The following is a 20,753-nucleotide window of genomic DNA, read 5'->3' as shown; positions in this document are numbered from 1 at the left end:
ATAAAAATTCCCCCATTTCTACATTATCTGACATTTTATAGATGCTGCAGAATTTACAAAATGTAATTTGCATTTATTTAAAATGAAAATTTGCATTTACATGAGTTAAAAGTTGAAAAGTACACATAAATAAAGATAAAACAAAGACAGATCATGTTACACATTCCACATGGGTTTCAATTGACATTCTTTTACACAATCAACTCTCATTTTTAGCTCCGGTGCTCTAGGTTTAACGTAAGGAACCCGTCTCACATCAGCGATGACGACACAAAGAAGCCCTGATGTGAAAGTTTCCAGATTCTAAAAGCACTTCAAGTGGTAATAAGCAGGGGAGCAAACTACTTGTTTTTTCTGTTGGCTATAGTGGTCTGCAAAATCACAGATGAAAGTATCTTTTTGACAGATTTCAACCAAAATGATCTTGTTTAAATGAAAGCAGTTTTTTCACAATGCTAAAACATTAACCTGCATACAGCTGGTGTTTTATGATCATCTCCCCAAACAAACGTGCAAATGTGCAGCTGTGTTTTTTCTAAAATGTCAGTAAGCAGTTTACACTTCAATGTGCAATAGTGTGTGAAATAAGCTTGGTGGATTTTTCTACAGAACTGTGTTTCTGTCCTTTAAAAAGGTGTTTGTGAAAGTGTGTGTTTTTACAACAACTGCGTGTGACTTAAGACCATGAAACTTAAAAAAGGAATAAGCATATATCAATCACTGACTGACATATCACAAAGAGAAATGAGAGAACCAGTCCCCTTAAACAGTAACCTGATTACACAAAACTGTACAAAAGACAAATCAAGTGGCTGCGCGTGGAAAGCTTCCCAAAACCCTGCTAAGATCTGAGAGGTTCGCTAAAATCTCTAAGACTTATTACTGGACTACAGTGCAATATTATTCATCCGGACCAAAAAATATCATACATATCTACAAAAGCTGACAATCAATTTATACATTACAATTATTATTCACATTCTTTAGGCAACTGAAGCCCCCAGATAGTCTCAGAGGGCTTGATCTTAAGAACTTCATATCTAAAATGCCTATTTTATTTTTACATCCATTTAAATCCTGTGTGTGACGGCTCAGATTGGACAGCATCGTCCCTTTTAAAAGTACATTTTTAAAATCTGGCACTTTAAAACTGTGTATCTTTGTTTTCACACTAAAATAATTTAGCATTTACATTTTTAGGCTTTTAGTGACAGGATGAGACTGCGGTGTTGTGCTCTGTGCCTGCGCCCAAGGGTGTTAACCATCCTGGCTGTGTGGAACAACATCCCGGATGTTTTTCCACCTCCAAAAACTCACCTAACAAGGGCAGTTTGTGAGCTGAGCTTGATAAGAGTAGCAACATGATGGCTGGTGGCGCGTTCACAGCTGGCGACGCAGCGCTTGTCTTTCCCTCCACATCTCACGCACTTCTTTGTGGAGCAAGGGAGTAATGAACACAATGCTGCCCGCCGTCTGTAGCAGAAAAACGTACAAGGGTTTGCAAACATGTTTTTGACTTGGTAAAGCACAGATGGAACTAACGATGGCTTTATTTTGAAAAGCACAGGTGGAACTAACGATGGCTTTATTTTGAAAGGCACAGATGGAACTAACGATGGTGCTACTAACGATGGCTTTATTTTGAAAAGCACAGGTCTTACTAACAATGGCTTTATTTTGAGAAGCACAGCTGGAACTACCGATGGCTTTATTTTGAAAAGCACAGGTGCTACTAAAGATGGCTTTATTTTGAAAGGCACAGATGTTTCTACCGGTGGCTTTATTTTGAAAAGCACAGGTGCTACTAAAGATGGCTTAATGTTGAAAAGCACAGATGGAACTAACGATGGTTTTATTTTGAAAAGCACAGGTGCTACTAACGATGGCTTTATTTTGAAAGGCACAGGTGGAACTAACCATTGCTTTATTTTGAAAAGCACAGGTGTTTCTAACGATGGCTTTATTTTGAAAAGCACAGGTGTTTCTAACGATGGCTTTATTTTGAAAGGCACAGGTGGAACTAACGATGGCTTTATTTTTAAAGGCACAGGTGGAACTAACGATGGCTTTATTTTGAAAGGCACAGGTGGAACTAACGATGGCTCTATTTTGAAAAGCACAGATGTTTCTAACGATGGCTTTATTTTGAAAAGCACAGATCTTACTAACAATGGCTTTATTTTGAGAAGCACAGGTGCTACTAAAGATACTAATGAGGGCCCTGTCCAGTAACGACCCTTCTCATCTACACCTGTCCTTTCCCTACTGTCGAAAAAAGGACTGCTGTGATAGGTGGACATTATCTCACCATGGCGATGAAGAAGTAGAAGACTTGTATCCAGCCCAGCTTGCTCTCTATCAGCGACACCAGGTACTGCAGGGAGACAGAGATTACATTTATATGAAAGTGTTCTAGTAGGAGGAAATTACATTAAAGACTGAAATAAGTTAGAAAAATAAGAATAGAAGGAAAAAAAATGGACTGAGGCAGCAGGACATATTTGGATTAACAACCACCTTGTCATTTCCTGCTGATTTAAAGCATGTGTTTGTAGATCAAAGAGTTTTGAATATTATGTTCACCTGTCCCGCAGCGGCTCCTATACTTCCTGTTCCGTCCACTATGCCGGTGACTGTAGCCAAAGCCTTCTGACTCCCCCTCAGAGCGTCCTGTCTCCCCAGGTCAGCAGATATGGCCGAGCTGATCATATTAGACGGACCGCCAATGAAGAAGCCCGTTGCTGTCAACAGCACGGCGTTTATCACCTGGTCACTAGGCGAGTCTGAGGAGGACAGAGAAAGAGAAAGAGAGTGTGATACTGTGGCTGGTATTGTGGCATTGACGCGATCATGCTCATCAACTAATCGTAAACTCACGGCTGTACCCCACCAGGGCTCCAATCGCTAGTGCCAGACTGACGGCCAACACCGGGGATCTCTTTCCCATTAAGTCAGAAATCAAACCCTGAATGGTCCCTCCTGACACAGAGACAAAAGGACAGACACATAATGAGAAACTGACATCCAAAGTCTGCAGATATTTATGTGTAAAGGAAACAGAGGAGTTATTTTTAACAACAACTTGTTCAACAACTCAAATTTTAATTGTACGATTAAATTAAATATGGAAAAATATGCAGATTTCCCTGCTGCTCACCGAGGATTCCTCCGACATCGTACCACACAGACAGGCGGTCGGAATCGGCCTCCTTCCAGCCAAAGTTGTTGGTCAGGTAGAAAGGCAGCCAGAAGAAGAAGGAGTAGTTGACCAGCTTCAGACACGCATAAGCCAGGGAATACTGCAGGACAAACAGACCCAGAGTCAACAGGTTGTTTGTTTAAAAAGCCTATTGTGAAAGAGCGTTAAATTGGAAGGTGTGGACTCACCGGTAGCACTCCAGGCAGACAGAAGGCCTGGCAGAAGGTAACGGGTTGAGGGGCCTCCGCCAGAGGATCCTCCTCCGGCTCTTGAATTGAGTGGTAATGTTTGTCGTACACCTCCACCTCGGCGTCATCCTCCTCGTCGCTCATCAAAGGCCTGTGGCTGTCCGTGTCCGTCTCCACCGGACTCAGTCCAGTCTCTGACTCCAAGCACAACCCTGACACACACATGAACACAAGTGGTGTCAACCGCATGTTACGTGCTCGTACTGATGTGGAGATGGCCTAAGATACATCAATTTAGGCAACAAGAGATCAAGCTCAGGAAGACAAAAAGGAGTTTAGAGGAATTTCATAGAGAATAGGTCATTTGAGAGTCCTTTTTCGGTGTACACAAACAATACACGTGTTCCTCGCAGTCCTTACCGACTTCTTTCGGGGAGGTCAGCAGGCCGAAGAACACCACCACCCCACCGGCAAACTGCACCACCGAGGTCACCAAGAAGGCGTACTGCACACAGCAACACACACACACAGCACATGATGTTAGCTTCTGGTTTCTGAGGAAAGGCATCTATAATTGTGTGCTGGTGCTGGTTTCCATTGTGTGTCTTACCTCGTATCCATACTTGAGTACGCTAGAAGCCAGGAAAGCCCCCAGTATGTTTCCTACGGAGGCACAGGCGCTCCACAGGCCGAACACAAAGCCACGCCTGGAAGACAGCATCACGGATTCAATTAGAAAAAGAGATTTAAAAAAAAAATGCCTCTGCTTACATTACACACTAAACACAACTTCACACACACCTCAGTGACTCGCGATTTATATTTTGAGCAAATGAGGAAAACTGAAGGTAAACTGTGTCTAAATGGCATCTGTGTTTTGGTAGCGGCATTAGTGAATGGATGCCTTTGTGTAATGTGTTTCGGTGTGTGGGTGTGTACCATAAAGCTCTACTTGAGACTGGAACTCTAGACTACATATTTCTAGATGGATAGATACTTTATTCATCCCAATTTGGGAAATGATTTTGTCCCAGCAGCGGTGTTGTTAAGAGTGAAACATATTTTAAAGATAGAATAAGAATCTAAACATGAACATCACCAGCAAATATATACAAAATGTAAATAAGAAATACATACATCAATAGAGTATCGAAATAAATAGGCCAAGGCTGGATAGAGCATTCTTGATCAGATAAATGCAGCTTTAGTAAACAGAGAAATGTCACGCACCCCGTCTTGCCGAACCAGTTCCCCATGACGGCCACGACGCAGGGCCACACAGCGGACTGCAGCAGGCCGTTCAGCACCCACAGCCCGCAGTACAGATAGACGTTGTAGATTTTGAGCCATTCGGTGAGAGTGCCAAACAGAAACTCCTGCAGACACACAGTTGTATTTCAAAATGTCATACAACTTCAGTGTATACATGCTGACAGCTCTTTGATATTCAAATAAACGCACGGTATGTAAATTGTCAATAACATTAAATGTAGTTTTGAGCTCAGGTGAGTGTTAATAGCCTGCCCCAATTGTTTTAAATCCAAATAAACACAGATCATATTTGAGCAGTATTCCTTCCATTTGTCCGGGGCATTGGAATCTTTCAGGACACGTGAACCAGTATAATTTGTTTCTCTAATTGTAACCATGTTGAGAACAAATGAACAGATTAGAAGGAGCTCTTTTTATGCTCATTTCAGGTTTATAGCTGATTATGTGCCTCTTTCATGACATCTTTTCATGCTTTTATGTTCAAAAAGTGCTTAGTTTTCAAAAGAAACCCACAAACGATTACGAGGGGCCTCGTAAAACCCTGAGTAAAGCAGTTTCACATCAACATACAGCGCTTCTCCCTCACTGTTTGTCTGCTGCTAGCAGTTTCTTAGCTTGTTTTTCTGCTGACTTTAAATCCCGATGTCCTATAACTTAAATCCTTCATCAAGGAAAGATCAATCATTATCTTAAAAGAATGGTTTGTGTAGCATAAGTATGTACTCACCACTGCAGCAGAGCCACACAGGCCGACGCAGAGCACGTAGCGCAGGTTCACTCGGTCCCCAATCACACCGCTGAAATACAGACCCTGTGTGGACCACATACAGTTAGGCAAACGACAAAAAGATCAGATGTTTTTACCCTCAAAGGCTTGTTAAATCGTGTTCCCCACTCACCACTGCGTACGAGAACAGGAAGATGGTGTCCAGAGCTCCCAGGAACAGAGTGGCCTGCTCTTTATCTGCAAACAGATGATTGCCCTCCCATGTCTGGAACAGTCAGAGAAGGGAGTCACAGTGTTACACACACGCACAGGGTTTAAATGTTATGGGCTCTCATGCTGCTCTGTTCTACTGGTACCTCGCCGGGAGAAAAGGCTGCTTGGCTGCCATTTGTAAACGTTGGCGTCCACTGGGCGGAAATGCTGACTTTCACATTGCTGAACGTCTTCCTGGAAGCATGCAGCAGCACATAGCTGGGGAAACAGAGAACAGGTTAACTCAACGGGGATTTGATTGAGATTTTTCCAAGCCTTCCGCTTAGAATAAACAGGCCAAAGCTTAAATCTCATAAGTTAAAAAATGGCAATTATTTACGTAATAATTATACCATAACATACTACAATCTGTACTTTAACCACTACAAGTCTAAGGCTGCAGACTTCTTCTCCAGATAGACTTTGCAGAAAACAATGGAATTCCACATCCATATCTGAAACAGTAACAGGAAGTGGCTGAAATCAGGGGACTGTGTGCGGCTACCTGCTGCACGTGGCACTTTGCTTTGCTCCTGATAGTGTGTTGACACGGCTGCAGACATGTGACACCAGGTCTACTGTAATTAAAGATTAACAGTACTGACTGGAATAAACACACAGCATGGAATTCACTGGGCGGCCATGAAAAAGCTCGGCTGTTTGACATTGCAAAACAAATATTTATTAACAGGGTTTTGGAAAATGAGATATGTAAAGAGGTTCATAAGAATATCTCTTAAAAAAATAACAATACGCATGTTTTCCTTTTTCTCTTTCATAGTGAGAAGACATACGGATTCTTTTTGACATAGAGATGTCACTATGTTACGGAAGTAAACAAAGGAGTATAATGGAGGTGTTTTCATGGCCTTCGGGACCATTTACATGCATTAAAACCTATATAACACTCTACAACAAAAAGAAAACGCACAATAGGGCCTCTTTAAGACTTTTTTCCCACCCAATTGGTTTATTACCCCTATTTATTGGAAATCATTCCTTACTGTCCTTGTTATCTTGACCTCGTCTGACCTGGGTTAGCCTCATCTTATAAACCTTTCACCTACATTTCCATCTCATCTATTCGCAGTGTATCCTCTTATTCAACCCCACTACTTTCTTGTGGTTTGTTCTTTCAAAACCGCAGCGCAAAATTCCTTTTCCCCATCTCTCCAGTGACGGCTTGAACCAATCTATTATCATTATTGGGTTTCCAGTTACTCTGAAGACATTAAAGGTGAACGGAAATATGGAAAGAGCAGGTTTCTAAGGGAAGACTTTAAGGATAACCTGAATTACCTAAAGAAGGTGAGGAGGAAGGCAACCAGATGGTGATGAGTGTACTGTGACAGGCAGCCACAGCACGAGGGAGGCATCACAGGGGCGGCTAGGGGGAGGAAGAAGTGGAGGTGGAGGACAGGAAAGGAGGAAGTGGTGGAGGTCTTCAGGAGGAACAGCAACAGGACAGGGAGGGGGTTCAGCTATAGAGTCCCGCTATGGCAGATGGTACAAGCACATCACTAGGGGAACAACAAAGAAAAGAAGGAATTGGAAACCAATGTTAAAATGTGTTTTATGTCTTATACAGAATACTAATGTTTATGAGTCCTTGGATGAATAAATATTCACAAACATTATTACAAGAGAAAATTAAAGGCTGTGCATCTAGTAACAGCTTAAACACATTCACCATACATCCCAGGTTGAAAGCAGCTGACTACAGATTACAAAAAAGTTAGGGAGAACTGAATTTTGTTTACCAATCCTGCATGAGTCTTGCTTTACGGCAGTCAATGCTAGCTTGTAGAAGGTATCCATCCATTTGGGAGTAATAAGAAGAACAGGAATAGGTCTGTTCTGAACGCTTGGGTGTGCTCTGGCATGCACCCACAGATATCAATGGGCCCAGTGTGTACTCACAGCCTCTGGATCCATTACACCTCCCCTACCTGCCATTCAGCAACTCTAGCACCTTTTTTAAATCCTGAAGCTGATACTTCAACTTGGAGTATCTGCCGATACTGAGTACTGATCCAATGCCAGAGTAGTACAAGAATACTTAACCCCCACAAACTCATGTTTTTAAAAGGCAGACATGATACCAGATACTGCAGAGGATGACAAACTTGCACATTGACTGAATGGATTTATGTTTTATGTCAACGACAAAGAAACTGTATTTAATGTGGATCACTTAGAAATGGCCCCCTTAGAAGAAATAGGTATGAAACTGAATGGCCTCACTTTCATTTCCTTCATAACAAGCTTATGTTCTTTCACATGACGCTTACCACACCCATTAAACTCACTCTCTAAGCTGTGTAAATATAAAAGGTGTCCTATGTGTGAGAAACATGTATATAAAGTATTCAAACTAAAAAGTATTCAGTAAAGCAAAAACCTGTGCCCTGTGACTTACGTTAAAGTATTTATTTTGTCCAACTAAAAGTATGAAATGTAATGTCTTTAAAATTCAAATACTTAAAAAGCAAAAGCAACAAATCCCTACACTTTTAAAGCTGGATCCACAATAATGCCTCATTGTTCTTGCAACATATGGCAGGTACAGCAAGTGACCACCTCCAGAAGTGCTTGTTACAGAAACTCCCTGAAGGATCAAGTGTTTGGTTACACATTTTAAACAGAAAGCACCATTACACTAGAGCACACTAAAAGGGAAAAGGCAGCACGTCGTCTTTTATGGACGCCATAAAATGTTCTAGATCACTTTACACAAGGGCGTGTAATCACTGTTGTCATGGCTTTAGTGGTTAAAGAAATGGTTTCAAATGTTAGAATTTAACAGCTAATTTTTGGTTACCAACACCTCCTTGCATATCCAGTCGTTTGTACTTAATTTTGACAGCTGTAAATGGAGAATTCACCACTTTTACTCATACAAAACAGTGTCTATCCACCTCTGTGAGTGACAAGGCAGCTAGCTTTAGTCACATATGTTGACAGTAGCCTCAATCTACCAGTCCAGGGTTCGTATTACATGTTAAAATCACAGCAAACATTTACGAATAGAAAACGGATAGTCACAGTTTGACACTCTTAATAAAACACACACAAAACAAGTGTTTTCTTGCCTTTCTGCTCATGTAGTTGTTTGCCAGCTTGCTCTCGTTGTGGCGACGGCTTGTGTTTACTGTGCACTCTGGTGTCACGGACGTCGCTGCCAAGCAGAGCCGAGAGGCGCACTGCTGCCCCCCGCAGGACAGGAGGGGAATGACAGGCACTGGAAATAAACGAGACAGCTGTTCAGCTTTCACCTGTCACTGTGACACTTGTTACATGGTTTTTTAAAAGTCCCCGCCAAAAACAGTGTAGTTAAATACTCTGGCAGCACTGCCACCGTTTGACACTGACAACAGGATCCGTCACTGAGTTTTTCCTGCATTTGGATTCTGGTAAGCCTTTGGTAAGTACTTTTACTTCACTTGAGTATTGAATTGTATACAATTTGAAAGCCAATACTGCACTTTTTAATCCACTAAATTGATTTGACAAAATGATTCTAAAGTGGGACATTATGTAGAGTAAGTACTTTTACTTTTAGTACTTTAATATATTTTTTATGCCAATACTTGTGTACTTTTAGAGTATGTTTACACTGCAGTATTTCTAATTTTACATAAGCAGAATATCTGTAGTGTAGTTTTAAAACATTAGTCTTTGTTAGAATTTTCATTGTGGTTTAATTAATATCAACAATACATTACATTTTGATTTGTTGTTAATTATAATACAATTAAAACAATCAACCATATCATTTAATTATGTATTTAATTAATAGAGTTAAAATGACAAAATGAGAATAACTTACAGTCTTCTTAAAACAAACATCTTTGAGTGAATGTAAGCTGCTGGAATGCATTACTATTTTCTATTGAATTTAAGAGACTTTAAATAACCTTATATCTCCATTAACACATTTTTAAAGGATGTCAAAAGTACGAGATAGCCTATTTAGTTCTATTCTTTCTATACTGACTTTTAAAACACTCTCTGAAATATATTACAAAAAGTTCACCTCTTAGAGTTACTTTATATTAAAAAAAACATACTGCTAGTTGGCTTTTCTTTGGCATTACAATTTTAAGAGACTTGCTGTTTCAAATCCCTTGGAACTCATGTATTAATTTCCTTGCAGGAGAATATACACCCCGGGGTAAAGGGGGTGGGCTGACATGCTAAATCTGCTCGAGCAGCTGTGGTTCAGAAGCAGTTGTGACGTGAATTCCAAAGAACCTCAGATTTGGAGGGAAATTAAAGGGGCCCCTTTTATGGTCATCAACTGTGACATTTCTCCATGCTTTAATGTTCAAAAAGCTATTTATTTTTCTCATGCTGCCTGTGTTGCAGCACCTCTTTTCACCCTCTGTCTGAAACCAGAGCCCAGTCTGCTCTGATTGGTTAGCTGGCGGGCTCTGTTGAGATTGGTCAACCAATCGCTTAGAGATGTCCTGCCCCTTAGTCTATCAAGTACCATGTGATGGCGCGCTAGCCGATAGAAGCACGAGTCTTACATAATGAAGTCACTATGTCAAGGAAGTAAACAAAGAATCATTTACATGGGAAAAAAACCTATAAAACAAACTAAAGGGAAAGGAAAACCCAAAATAGCATAATAGGGCCTCTTTAATGGTATACCGTACAATGAGGTTTGTTACGTGTCAGTCATTCGTCTGCACTTATGGTTTTAAAGTAGTTGAAACTAGGACAATTAAGAGACATTCATTCATTGTACATAGCTTGTTCATAATGTGAGCTGTGAGAGGAACAGCCAGCAGATAGAGATACATAAAGAGAGGGAGCGAGAGGGAGGGAGAGTGAGGGAGGAAGTCGTATCCAGTGTGTTTGGAGAGAAAGAGTGAATGGAAATTGAAGATTGCGGAAGAAACAGAGAGAGACGCTTGTGACGACTCCCTTGAAGCCTTAAATCAAGTTAGGAAACTTATTGTGGAAGATTCAATCTGGAAATACAACACACTGTGGTGCTCTGGAGATTATACCAATGGATACTTTGATTTTAACAGCACTATGCTCCCATTTCACTATAAAACACATGGAAACTATACGACGGAAAGAGGTGAGAAGCGGATTTGATTTTGTGAGTTAAATATAGAAAATATAGACTGTGTTTGGGACTGTGATTTCCTTCTGAATTGAATTCTATCAGATATATTTTCAGCTCTGTCACTTTATTAACTGTAAAACAAAATTGGTGGGGAAGTGAAATGTATTTTCCAAAACAGCTTATATCATTTTGATGAACTGTGCAGCTCTGGATGGTTTGCTATCTTTATCACACAGAAACAATGCGTCTGAATGTATTTCCCAGCTTATCAGCTACAGCATACGTCTTTAAGGGCTTCATGCTGTCCCTCACTGTTATTTGGACTACATATCAACTAAACAAATGATGACAACGGCCCCAGAGCTGGGAAATTACAAAGCACTATCTTAGAGGGCACTGAACTTTGAAACATGGGCCTTTAGAGATGTGAAAGTATGAGAGTCAAGACGAGAGGAGGAAGGGTAGAGCAAAGGTTATTGTCCTGTGAGGAAAAAGCAGTGGAAGAAGCATCAATACAGTAATTAAATAAAAGCTATAAGAGTGATTGAATCACGGAAGAGCTCCCCAATGACTGTTGAGATGCTGGTTTTTGGTGATGACCTTCTCGAGGGAGTTGCACTGGCTGTCATGTTTTTCTTTGAGTCTGCCCAGCTGGCCCCAGAATTTCATAGATATCAGATGTGAATGAATGATCGTACGGCCTAAAATGTCTAACCAAAGACTATGATATCGTGTTGATACACAGTGTGAGAAAGAAAATGATCAAATGGGCACAGAGACTCACGAAAAAAGGATGAAGTAAAGAGAAATCAGTCAATTGGATAAAAAACGTTTTTCTTTTTCTCTGTCTCAGGAGTTCAGTCATCATGGCGTCCTCTAAGAGAATGACAATCACTCCGGACTGCATATACTCCACTGTCAACAGGTTTGTATCTCCCTTCCTTTTAGAAATGGACATTTTGGCCTCACAATTTCCTCATTCAGAATAAGTAAAAAAGTCTTTAGGTTGCCATTTACTCATCTAATCCCCTAAAAAAAAGGGCATTCAACTTAGGGCTTCCCATTTCCTCTTGTTTATTTAATTAAACATTACAGTTTGATGAAATGGGCTCGGTCCAAGGTTGTGTTTATTTAGCGAGGCCGATGAGAAGGAGATGCTCGGTCATAGGCTTGTCCTCTGGCATTTACTCTCAGGCTTTATTTTCCCACTGCCGCCAGAAAAAGACTTAGTGTCCCCTGACTGGCACTGACCACACTCAGAAGTTCAGGAAACTCAATGAAAGTCAGTTATTTAGCCTTTTGTAGCATATTATTTTTAGGTAATCCATGATTCAATTATCATTTTGAAATCTGTGTTTTACTGAAGAATCCTCAAACTGCTCTCAGTAAAAGGCTTTTTTTTGCATTTAGGGTAAAGAAGGGCCGTACTGGTGAAAAAGGGTGATTTCCATATTGCTTCAGTGGACAACAACAAAGTTGGGCAAAGAAGAGAGAGGGCACACAAACTTCCTTTCACTCCGTTAGACAACCAGAGGGAAGAATCACCAATGATGGCGCACAGGAGGCCGAGCTTTGACCCTCACAGCAATGAGAATACTCTCCTGGTAGGCAACAAGCTGCCCAGATCCAACGGAGGCAAAATCAAGGACAAGATTTCTTTATGGGAGGGGAAGGATCCCACTCACTCACCCATTACGTCAAGTTCTTTGGGCCAATGCTCCAGCATAAAGAGGACAGAATCCCTTACAAAAAACGGGAACAACTCTGATGGGCAGAGCGTAGAGAGTTCCAAGAGAGTAGCCCAAAAGGAAAAGGAACATCTTGGTAAAGAGAATGTAGGCAAACTTGGGGATTCAAGGCCTTGTTCGCCTGTTGAAACCGGGAAAAAGCAAAGAGGGATGCTGAAGAGCAGCAAGCTCAGTGAGAGCAAAAAAGGGGAGGACTGTGGTGGAACTGATCACGAGAAAGAGAATGTAGAAAAGCTTAGGGATTCAAGGCCTTGCTCGCCTACAGTAGCAGTGCAGGTGGAGACGTTGAAGAAAAGCAATGAAAAGAGAACAGCAGAACAAGCCAACCAGGAGAAGAGGGCTGTGTTCACCCTTTTTAAAAACCTGGAGGCTATGGGGGAGAACCATGGGAAAAGTCCTCCAGAGCTCGGGAACTACTTCAGCCCACCCAGCAAGGACAAACAGGTAGTTATGGGTCGTACTGGTTCAGTGAAAGGGAAGCAGCACCAGGAGAATGTGTACACGGAGCCGGGGTCGCCCCCCATCAACCCAGTGCCCAAACCCCAACGGACCTTTGAGCATCCAACGATCGTCACCATCGGGAAAAGTCAGAGTAAGAACAGAGAGAAGAGGAACCTCCCCCCACTGCCCTCCACCTTGCCACCCACCTCTAAAAAAACGTCCTCAAAACCTCCCTCTGGTTTCTACGGGAGACCCAGGGGTGAGAGAGTCAGAGACAACGTCAACAGGTAAAGGGAGTGACTCCTGGTGTTGTACTACGCAAAACAATACAGATTATTACAGCAGAAGGTAGACAAATGAATGAACCCTAGAAAGCTCATAGACAGTCTTTTGCATGTGTTGTTCACCATGACAGGAAGTCCTTTGAGTTTGAAGACATCGCAAGGTCAACCAGCCCGCTTTTCTCTCGCTTACCAGAACATCACTACGAAGACATCCCAGGTCAGAAAACAATAATATCCAGGCCAAGAGTTAGAGTTAGACAGGTATATCAATACCACTCACAGGTTGTTTTGGTGAACCTGATGCTACAACTACAGCTAAGCTTAGCCTAGCATGAAGATCTGAAACAGGCCAATTTTGTTGTTTTGAAGGGGGTCTTTTGCTTAACTGTTTATTGACTGGGGGAAGTGTTTCACTTGGCTCTCTCCTGGTTTGCAAATTTTAATTTTTGTACATAACCAGGCTAGCTATTTCCATTATTTGTGCTAAGCTAAGCTAGCTGTTGCCTGGTTGTAGCCTAGTGAAAGTTGTGTTGATCTTCTCATCTTACTCATCAGTATTTCTGAAATTATCCAAAAATATTATATTAAAGGAGTTAAAAAGTGAATGTTGAATCCCTTATTATTGAAACCTTTGGTCTCCTTGCAGACTCATCCAAAGAGAACCCATATGAGGACGTAGAGTTGGAGAGTCAATGCTCCCAGCAGTCTTTGCCCTCCTCTCCTGGCGCCGATACTACCAAGGTTCCTGCAATCCAAGCCAAGCATAATACTTTACAGTGACACCAATTCTTGTAACTATGAGAATGTATTTTATTATTATTTTACGTCCACAGACCACGAGGCCAGGCTTCTTCAGGCAGAATTCAGGTAGGAGCTTTAAGCTGCTGGACCTGCGGAGAACCAACCAGTCGCCCCACAGCACCAGCAGTGGGGGGGTTTCATCTCCACCCCAGCTCAGCCCTCCCTCCACTCCTGGCTCTGAACACACTTCCTGGCTTCCCGGGGATCCTTACAGCCGCACCTGCCGCAGGATACCAACGGTGTGTTTTTAAGTGCATATTTAACCGCTGTTAATGTGTTTTCTTATGCAGGATCCCTGAACTACAGCAGATGTTTGATCCGCCAACCCTAATGCTAACTATATGATTTAAAGACTATGTTCAGAATATTATCAATTGGTGCTTTGTTCTCATCCCTAAGAAAATATGTCATGCTGTAGTATTTCTGCACACTGATTGGTCTTTTTCCAACAGGCTGTGCTTAGAATCAACAGCATTTTTGAGGCGAAGATTGGGAAGAAACATCTCCGAAGGATCTATCATTACGCTGAGACAAGCTCAGGCAGAGGTGATGATGTTAAAATGAATCTTGTCTTTGTCATTTTTCATGTTTCCAAATGTAGAGTTTTGATTCAATTGAGTTTCTTTTAATTGCAGTAACAGATGAGAACAGTGACTCTGAGAGTGAAGTTGAAGAGAGATCAAGAGGTAGATGATACTACAACCCTTCCTGTCCACTGTCTTTTATTTTTTGACATCTCCAATTTATAGCTATGCTCAAATATTTTCCTCTCTTCCAGCTCATCGTCAGCGCCTCGTGTCGGTTCAGTCCATACTGAGCCAGCCAAGCCAAGGTCAAGTCCATTACAACGGTACCAACACCAGGAAGTGCTCTCGGGAAAAGGAGCTCCACCAGCGTCAGCTGTTTGAATATTTTCTAGTTGTGTCACTGCAGAAATCAAAGGCCGGTGCACACTATCTGCCAGAGGTCACACAGCAGTTCCCACCAAAGGTCAGGAGCAGAAAAGGCTATGAGGCTTATCTTGCTTTTTGCATTAAAACCTTTTTATAGGAGCAATCCACAGATTTTACAAAGTAAACTTAGTTAGCTTGTCAAGTGAAGGATGGTATCGTCTATGGGGAGGGAGCTGGAAAGGTGTATCCAACCCTAAAATATGCATAAAAGTGTTTATGTAAATAAAGCACATGAAAGACTTTGCTGCTCTGGTTATGTTTCAGTTGGAGCGGAGCTTTAAGTTCATGAGGGAGACGGAGGATCAGCTGAGGATAATCCCTCAGTTCTGTTTCCCTGATGCAAAAGACTGGGAGCCAGTGGAGAACTTCCCAAGGTAAGAGTGTAACAATTGTCTTAAAGCTTTTTAGCACATTTAGGAAAGATAATACTAAGGTTAAAATAAGACCATTAGCAACTCTTATCACCACTAAATGACTTGGTGTACACATGACTGCTGTACTGGGCTGTTTGAGCCCTTTTTGCTCAAAAATAATAAAGTTTGTTTGTAAATAATTATATTTCTCCAAAAAATTGCTAACCACAGTTTTATTTGTGTATTTGTTTTGGGTCAACCCTCATAGTGAGATGTTCTCCTTTGTTTTGACGGGAGAGGATGGAAGCAGGAGGTTCGGATACTGCCGGCGTTTACTGGTAAATACAAATGAGTAGAATAAATAAGTGCACTGCTACTGCACAGGAAGTGGCTAAATACCACGATGACGGCTGAGTAAATAGCCGTGCCAAAATAGTCCGCGTGCCTGTGGGAAAATAGTCCATCTGAGAGTCTGGGAGGAAGTGCATTAGAGTGTGTGTGTGTGTGTGTGTGTGTGTGTGTGTGTGTGTGTTTGAGCGTTTGCATATATTTCTGACTGTGTTTTAACGATATATGCGTGTTTAAGTGATATTAAAGTGAAAATAAATACGTTACAGTTTTAAAACGTTTATATTTCTCGGTTATAGGGAAACATTGCATCAGCTTGAGATTTATTGCATCGCTCATAAGAGTTTTGCAACATTTTTGACTTATGAAATACTTTAAAATAGCAGTTCTTAATCAAAAAAACACATGGAGGTTAAACGGATTTACTAAAGTGAACTTCATCCCTTTTTTTTCAGCCCAGTGGAAAAGGTAAACGTCTACCAGAAGTCTACTGTATCGTCAGCCACCTTGGCTGCTTTAACCTGTTCTCAAAGGTAACAACTCCCACTGGCCTCCTATGATTATAATATTGGCTTAAGTGTAATGTAGCATTTTCACAAGGTGTGTGTGTGTGTCTGTGTGTGTGTGTGTGTGTACTGTAGGTATTGGATGAGGTGGAGAGGTGTAGGGCTTTGTCTCCCGCTCTTGTGCAGCCTTTCATGAGAGCCATCATGGAGGCTCAGTTTCCAGCTCCAGGCAGAACCATCACCATTAAGACCTTCCTCCCCGGCTCCGGCACGGAGGCGAGTGACACTGAGATATTATAATTATGATCCTGTTTGTAATAAAATACGTTTGTTTGTCAGGTAGAAAAACTAATTACTTCACCTTCAGATGCACAATGTAATGATTTAAGCCACTTTATTCACAGTGATTTTCAATGTGTATATACTGTATGATGCTCTATAACTTTGTAACTGTGTCTATCTTGTGTCCAGGTGATGGAGCTGTGTCGGCCCTCTGACTCGCGGTTGGAGCATGTGGACTTTGAGTGTCTGTTCTCCTGTCTGAGTCTGCGCCTGCTCCTCCGGGTGTTGGGCTCCCTGCTGCTGGAGCGGAGGGTCATCTTCACCGCCGACAAACTCAGGTTGGAGATATTTAATCTTAAACAACACACTCAAATCTTCTCTCATGTGACAGCGTGTTAGGAGGTATCACTGAACACCCTGCCTCCACTGTTCATGGGATTATGGAGTAGATATGAGGTGCGAGCGTCAGGGATGTTTTCTTTGTGAAGTTCCCGGGTGGTCCAGCCCCTGTTCTTTTTTTACATTTTTATTCAGGGAACTAGCAGAGAGATATTTTGAGGCCAGCTCTGTTGTTGTGCTGGGGACAGTTTGTTTGTTCTGCAGGAGCAAGCCAGAGGGAGTCAGAGAGAGCGGTCACAGTAGTGGAATGTGAAGATGAGTGACGTAAATTAAATCAAGTATGTGCGTTCCTCTCTGGGAAATGTTCAAGGGCCTAGAATTTGGTCACGTCAATATCCAGCAACTACTGGATGTCTAATGTCCTCAAGAAAAAACGCTTTTGACTCGAGGCATGAGCTAAGGCATGTTCTTTAAAAAGAGTCAAAAAAAGTCAACAAATGACGAAATATGTATGACAAATGTACATGAATGGACAAATTGAGTCATAAATAATTATAAAATATTTTTACAGGTTACTATACTAATATTGCAACTTGCTCTATGAAATATTTTGACTTTCTCAACGTTAATAAATGATAAGAGAGGAGAGAGTTACGTGAGATATTTTTAGAACAACAGCAGAAATCTTGCCGAACTACACATGGAAGTCCAGGGGTTTAAAATAAAAAAGTGATAGTTACTCATGCCTACGTGTGTGCTGGATTAACAGTGAGAGTGAGAATACACTATATCCTGTTGTTTTTATTTATTTGCTCACCTGGTGATTTCATTTTGTGTTTCCCTTTACACAAATGAAGACATGTTTGCCATAAATTGGTGTGTAAAAATCCTCCAGAATGCAGTAAATGAAGACCTCAAAATGTATACTGTGTCTTCTAATGTGTCCCGCACATGTTTAAACCTTCTCCCTTTGGAAATCCCTGCAGGATATATTCAGAGTTTAACTTTAATAGACCTTAGCACCCTCATGTGGTGAAAACGAACGTTACTCACTTTCTGTAGCTCTCTCTGCCACAACATCATCTGATGGTCCTCCACTCATTTCCCTGTGTCTTTTCTTGCAGTACTCTCTCCCAGTGCTGCCATGCTGTCGTGGCGCTGCTCTACCCCTTTGTGTGGCAGCACACTTACATCCCTGTGCTGCCGTCGGCCATGCTGGACATCGTGTGCACTCCCACACCGTTCCTCGTGGGCCTGCTGTCCAGCTCCCTGCCCCAGCTCACTGAGCTGCCCCTGGAGGAGGTCAGAGTAAAAACATTTACTATTAAAAGTTTTGCCTTTAAAACCTTTCACTGTCAAAGAATAACCATTCAAATATTTCTATGTACAGGTTCTGGTTGTGGATCTTGGAAACAGTCGATTTCTCAGACAGGTAGGAATTGTATGTTTTTGCATTTTTTGTGGTTCTTTATGATGCATATGGTTGTGGACCAAATTATTGAATCCTTAGCGTACTTAAAAACAAATTTTCTATTTGGTTCTGTCCCATTTAGTTGGATGACGAAGACTCCATCCTGCCATCTAAGCTCCAATCAGCCCTGGAGAATGTTCTGGAGAGGAGACGAGAGCTTGCTAATGAGAGAGGAGGAGACACACCTGGTGGTAAGACTTAATAAGGACTGAAAGTGGGACTGCTATGTCATTTATCAACTCAATAACCTCTGTCCCTTTGTTTATCCTCTCCTGTGCAGATTCGGGCCATCTTAGCACCGTAGTGTCCGAGGCCTTCGTTCGTTTCTTCGTGGAGCTGGTAGGCCACTATCCACTCTTCATCACCGGTGAACGGGAAGACGGCTACTCCTCCTCTTCCTCCTCCCCTGTCCCCTACTATTTCCGGCGTGAGGGTTTTCGTAAAGCGATCCCGTCTAAGACAGTGCGCCGGTTCCTGGAGGTCTTCATGGAGACCCAAATGTTTGGCTGGTTCATCCAGGAGAGAGAGCTCCATAGACAGGCTCTGAGAGGTGAAGAGGAGCAGTGATAAGAAGAGGTTTGTGTGTTGGGAGGTGATCCAGTGACTCATTGTTTTCTTTCTTTTCTCAGGATTATTTGAAGTGAGGGTGCAGGAGTATCTGGACTCCATCCACGAGAATGAACACCGGAGGGTCAACAGGTTTCTCAAAGGATTGGGTAAGGATATTTCGGAGGAGTCTGTTTCAAAAGATCTATTGGTGGTTAACTCTCCCCTTACACCACTCTTGTTTATTTTCCTTTTCTCCAGGAAATAAAATGAAATTTCTTTCCAAGAAATAATGCAACTGCAATTGCCCAAAAAGAGACACAAACAAGAAAGAAGAAGCACCGAAACACAGAGAGACTTCGCGGATTGCAGAAATCAGATGAAAGACATTTTCATTTCAGAGATGTTTGTTGACACAGTTGAGTCACTGTTTGAGGGTGTTGCTCGAGGACTCGTGATACACATAGGGTAGAAATCCTGCTGTAATTCACAGAACTAAAACCCCCAAAACACCTGGTTTTCATTAGCACAGATAACACAATGTATAAAAATATAGACCCTGACAATAATACTATGGAATGTGAATGCTTGGGGGCAATGAATGGTTTATTAAGTAGGTAAATGAGGTATGTAGTATCTTGACTTGAACATTTTCAGACACAGTATTTTTATAAATCCACTGGGGGGCAGTAGTATATTCTCTGTGGTTATTGTATCTTGACACAGGCCTGCTTTCCCGCTCTTTACTGCTGCAGTTTTACTTCAGCCATATCAGTGGTGAAATCACACGTAAATAAACAATAATGAACAAAAACCATTTCTTTGCTGTTTTGAAGTGGTGAGTTATTTCTTTGATATTGTCATCGTGTTTCCCATCAAAACAAATGCCCAGGTTTTTGTATAATCATTGCTTTACATATTTAGATATTGAATTTTTCTGTAAGCTTTTTAAATCTCTTCCCACACCATCCTCCAGTCTGTGGAAAATGAAGGATGAGATTAATTTATGGTAAACACACACCCTATCAGATGACACTGTGCACATTTACACACACTGGAAAATCCTGAAGAGAGAATCAAAGGCAAGTGAAATGTGTTCACCCATTTGCAAACAATTCACTGCTGTGGTTGTGTGTTGGAAACTTTGGGCTTTTTTTTTTTACTACAAAGAGCCTTGGTTCAGAGTTGGTGGCAGCTTTACTATTTTAGTCTCTGAGTCATGGAAACAAAGCAAATCTTTAGCCCACGCAGAGGACAGCACATCTTTGTCAGCATGAAAACATAACACAGGTGCAGAGCAGAGCATACGAGTGTATTGTCTGAGGACTAGTGGCTTCAGTTTGAGCCTGGTGAGCAATCCCAAAAGCCCCAGGGCATCTCACAGCACCCGACCTGTAAAATAGTGGCTAAATGGTTCAAATAGTCAGCTAAAAGTGTTGGCTAAATGGTTGCTTAAATAAGCTAACGGATATATGATTCAAATGCTCTGACGAATGACGAATGGATAGAGTTAAAGTTATAAGTGATACATGGCTGTAATTTAACTCAAAGAGGATATAACTATAGAATAAATGGTTGACATCCTAACATTAGCAGGTTAGTTGTGTTAAAATATATATTGGACCACTACAACTGTTATACAACCAACAGTTAAATAACATCAAGTTTAAAACGAATTGAAGTGAACAGGGTGTTAGGTGTCAATCAATAGGTCTAGTTGAGTTCATCTGACAGGGCTGTAGGGATACATCAGACAAAACTACTGTTTCTAAAGCTCACATTCAGTAATCTGTCACAGAGCAGCGAAATCCTACCGCAGCTTCCTATCTGGCTCGTAAGGTGGGAAAGCTGCGGTGCATTGGGACAGGAGGCGTCTCAGGAAGATGGATGGATGTGGTGAGAGAGGAGCACTGACGGCTGCCCAAATGTTTGCTCCCTCACTCAGGTTCTTGCTGTGTGT

At 41.7% G+C, this 20,753-nt stretch overlaps 2 protein-coding genes across 2 annotated transcripts; one reads left to right on the top strand and one right to left on the bottom strand.

Annotated features, from left to right (window-relative positions):
* Positions 1–52: 52 nt before the first annotated feature.
* On the bottom strand, positions 53–18,050 carry slc37a3 (solute carrier family 37 member 3). Its single transcript, XM_063905928.1, has 15 exons — positions 17,830–18,050; positions 8,731–8,879; positions 6,938–7,158; positions 5,743–5,857; positions 5,559–5,651; positions 5,387–5,470; positions 4,618–4,763; positions 3,998–4,094; positions 3,808–3,892; positions 3,388–3,599; positions 3,158–3,299; positions 2,878–2,979; positions 2,584–2,783; positions 2,309–2,374; positions 53–1,473 (listed from the first exon to the last, which is right to left on the bottom strand). Exons 3-15 carry the CDS (start codon positions 7,012–7,014, stop codon positions 1,381–1,383), a joined length of 1,512 nt encoding a protein of 503 aa, XP_063761998.1. The 5' UTR covers positions 7,015–7,158; positions 8,731–8,879; positions 17,830–18,050; the 3' UTR covers positions 53–1,380.
* LOC134879420 (DENN domain-containing protein 2A-like) lies at positions 10,485–19,610 on the top strand. Its single transcript, XM_063905927.1, is given in 21 exon segments — positions 10,485–10,733; positions 11,575–11,646; positions 12,132–12,156; positions 12,158–13,197; positions 13,326–13,411; positions 13,841–13,935; positions 14,028–14,234; positions 14,448–14,541; positions 14,631–14,681; positions 14,774–14,985; positions 15,213–15,322; positions 15,570–15,639; positions 16,105–16,182; positions 16,291–16,431; positions 16,627–16,775; positions 17,901–18,078; positions 18,167–18,208; positions 18,330–18,438; positions 18,528–18,797; positions 18,877–18,963; positions 19,055–19,610. Coding segments are annotated over 20 exon segments (3,135 nt in total). The 5' UTR covers positions 10,485–10,733; positions 11,575–11,587; the 3' UTR covers positions 19,087–19,610.
* The last annotated feature ends 1,143 nt before the right edge of the window (positions 19,611–20,753 follow it).

The sequence above is a fragment of the Eleginops maclovinus genome, chromosome 17 (genome assembly GCF_036324505.1).
Source record: "Eleginops maclovinus isolate JMC-PN-2008 ecotype Puerto Natales chromosome 17, JC_Emac_rtc_rv5, whole genome shotgun sequence".
NCBI lineage: Eukaryota > Metazoa > Chordata > Actinopteri > Perciformes > Eleginopidae > Eleginops > Eleginops maclovinus.
The sequence above is the reverse complement of the archived record's forward strand: the minus strand, read 5'-3'. Positions and strand labels throughout refer to the sequence as shown.

Coding starts and splice junctions, on each gene's coding strand:
- slc37a3 (XM_063905928.1), bottom strand. CDS start 7,014: ATGCCTCCCTCGTGCTGTGGCTGCCTGTCACAGTACACTCATCACCAT. Junction 4,095..4,617: donor AACTGGTTCGGCAAGACGGG/GTGCGTGACATT, acceptor GCTGTCTTCCAG/GCGTGGCTTTGTGTTCGGCC. Junction 2,375..2,583: donor TAGGAGCCGCTGCGGGACAG/GTGAACATAATA, acceptor GTCTCCCTGCAG/TACCTGGTGTCGCTGATAGA.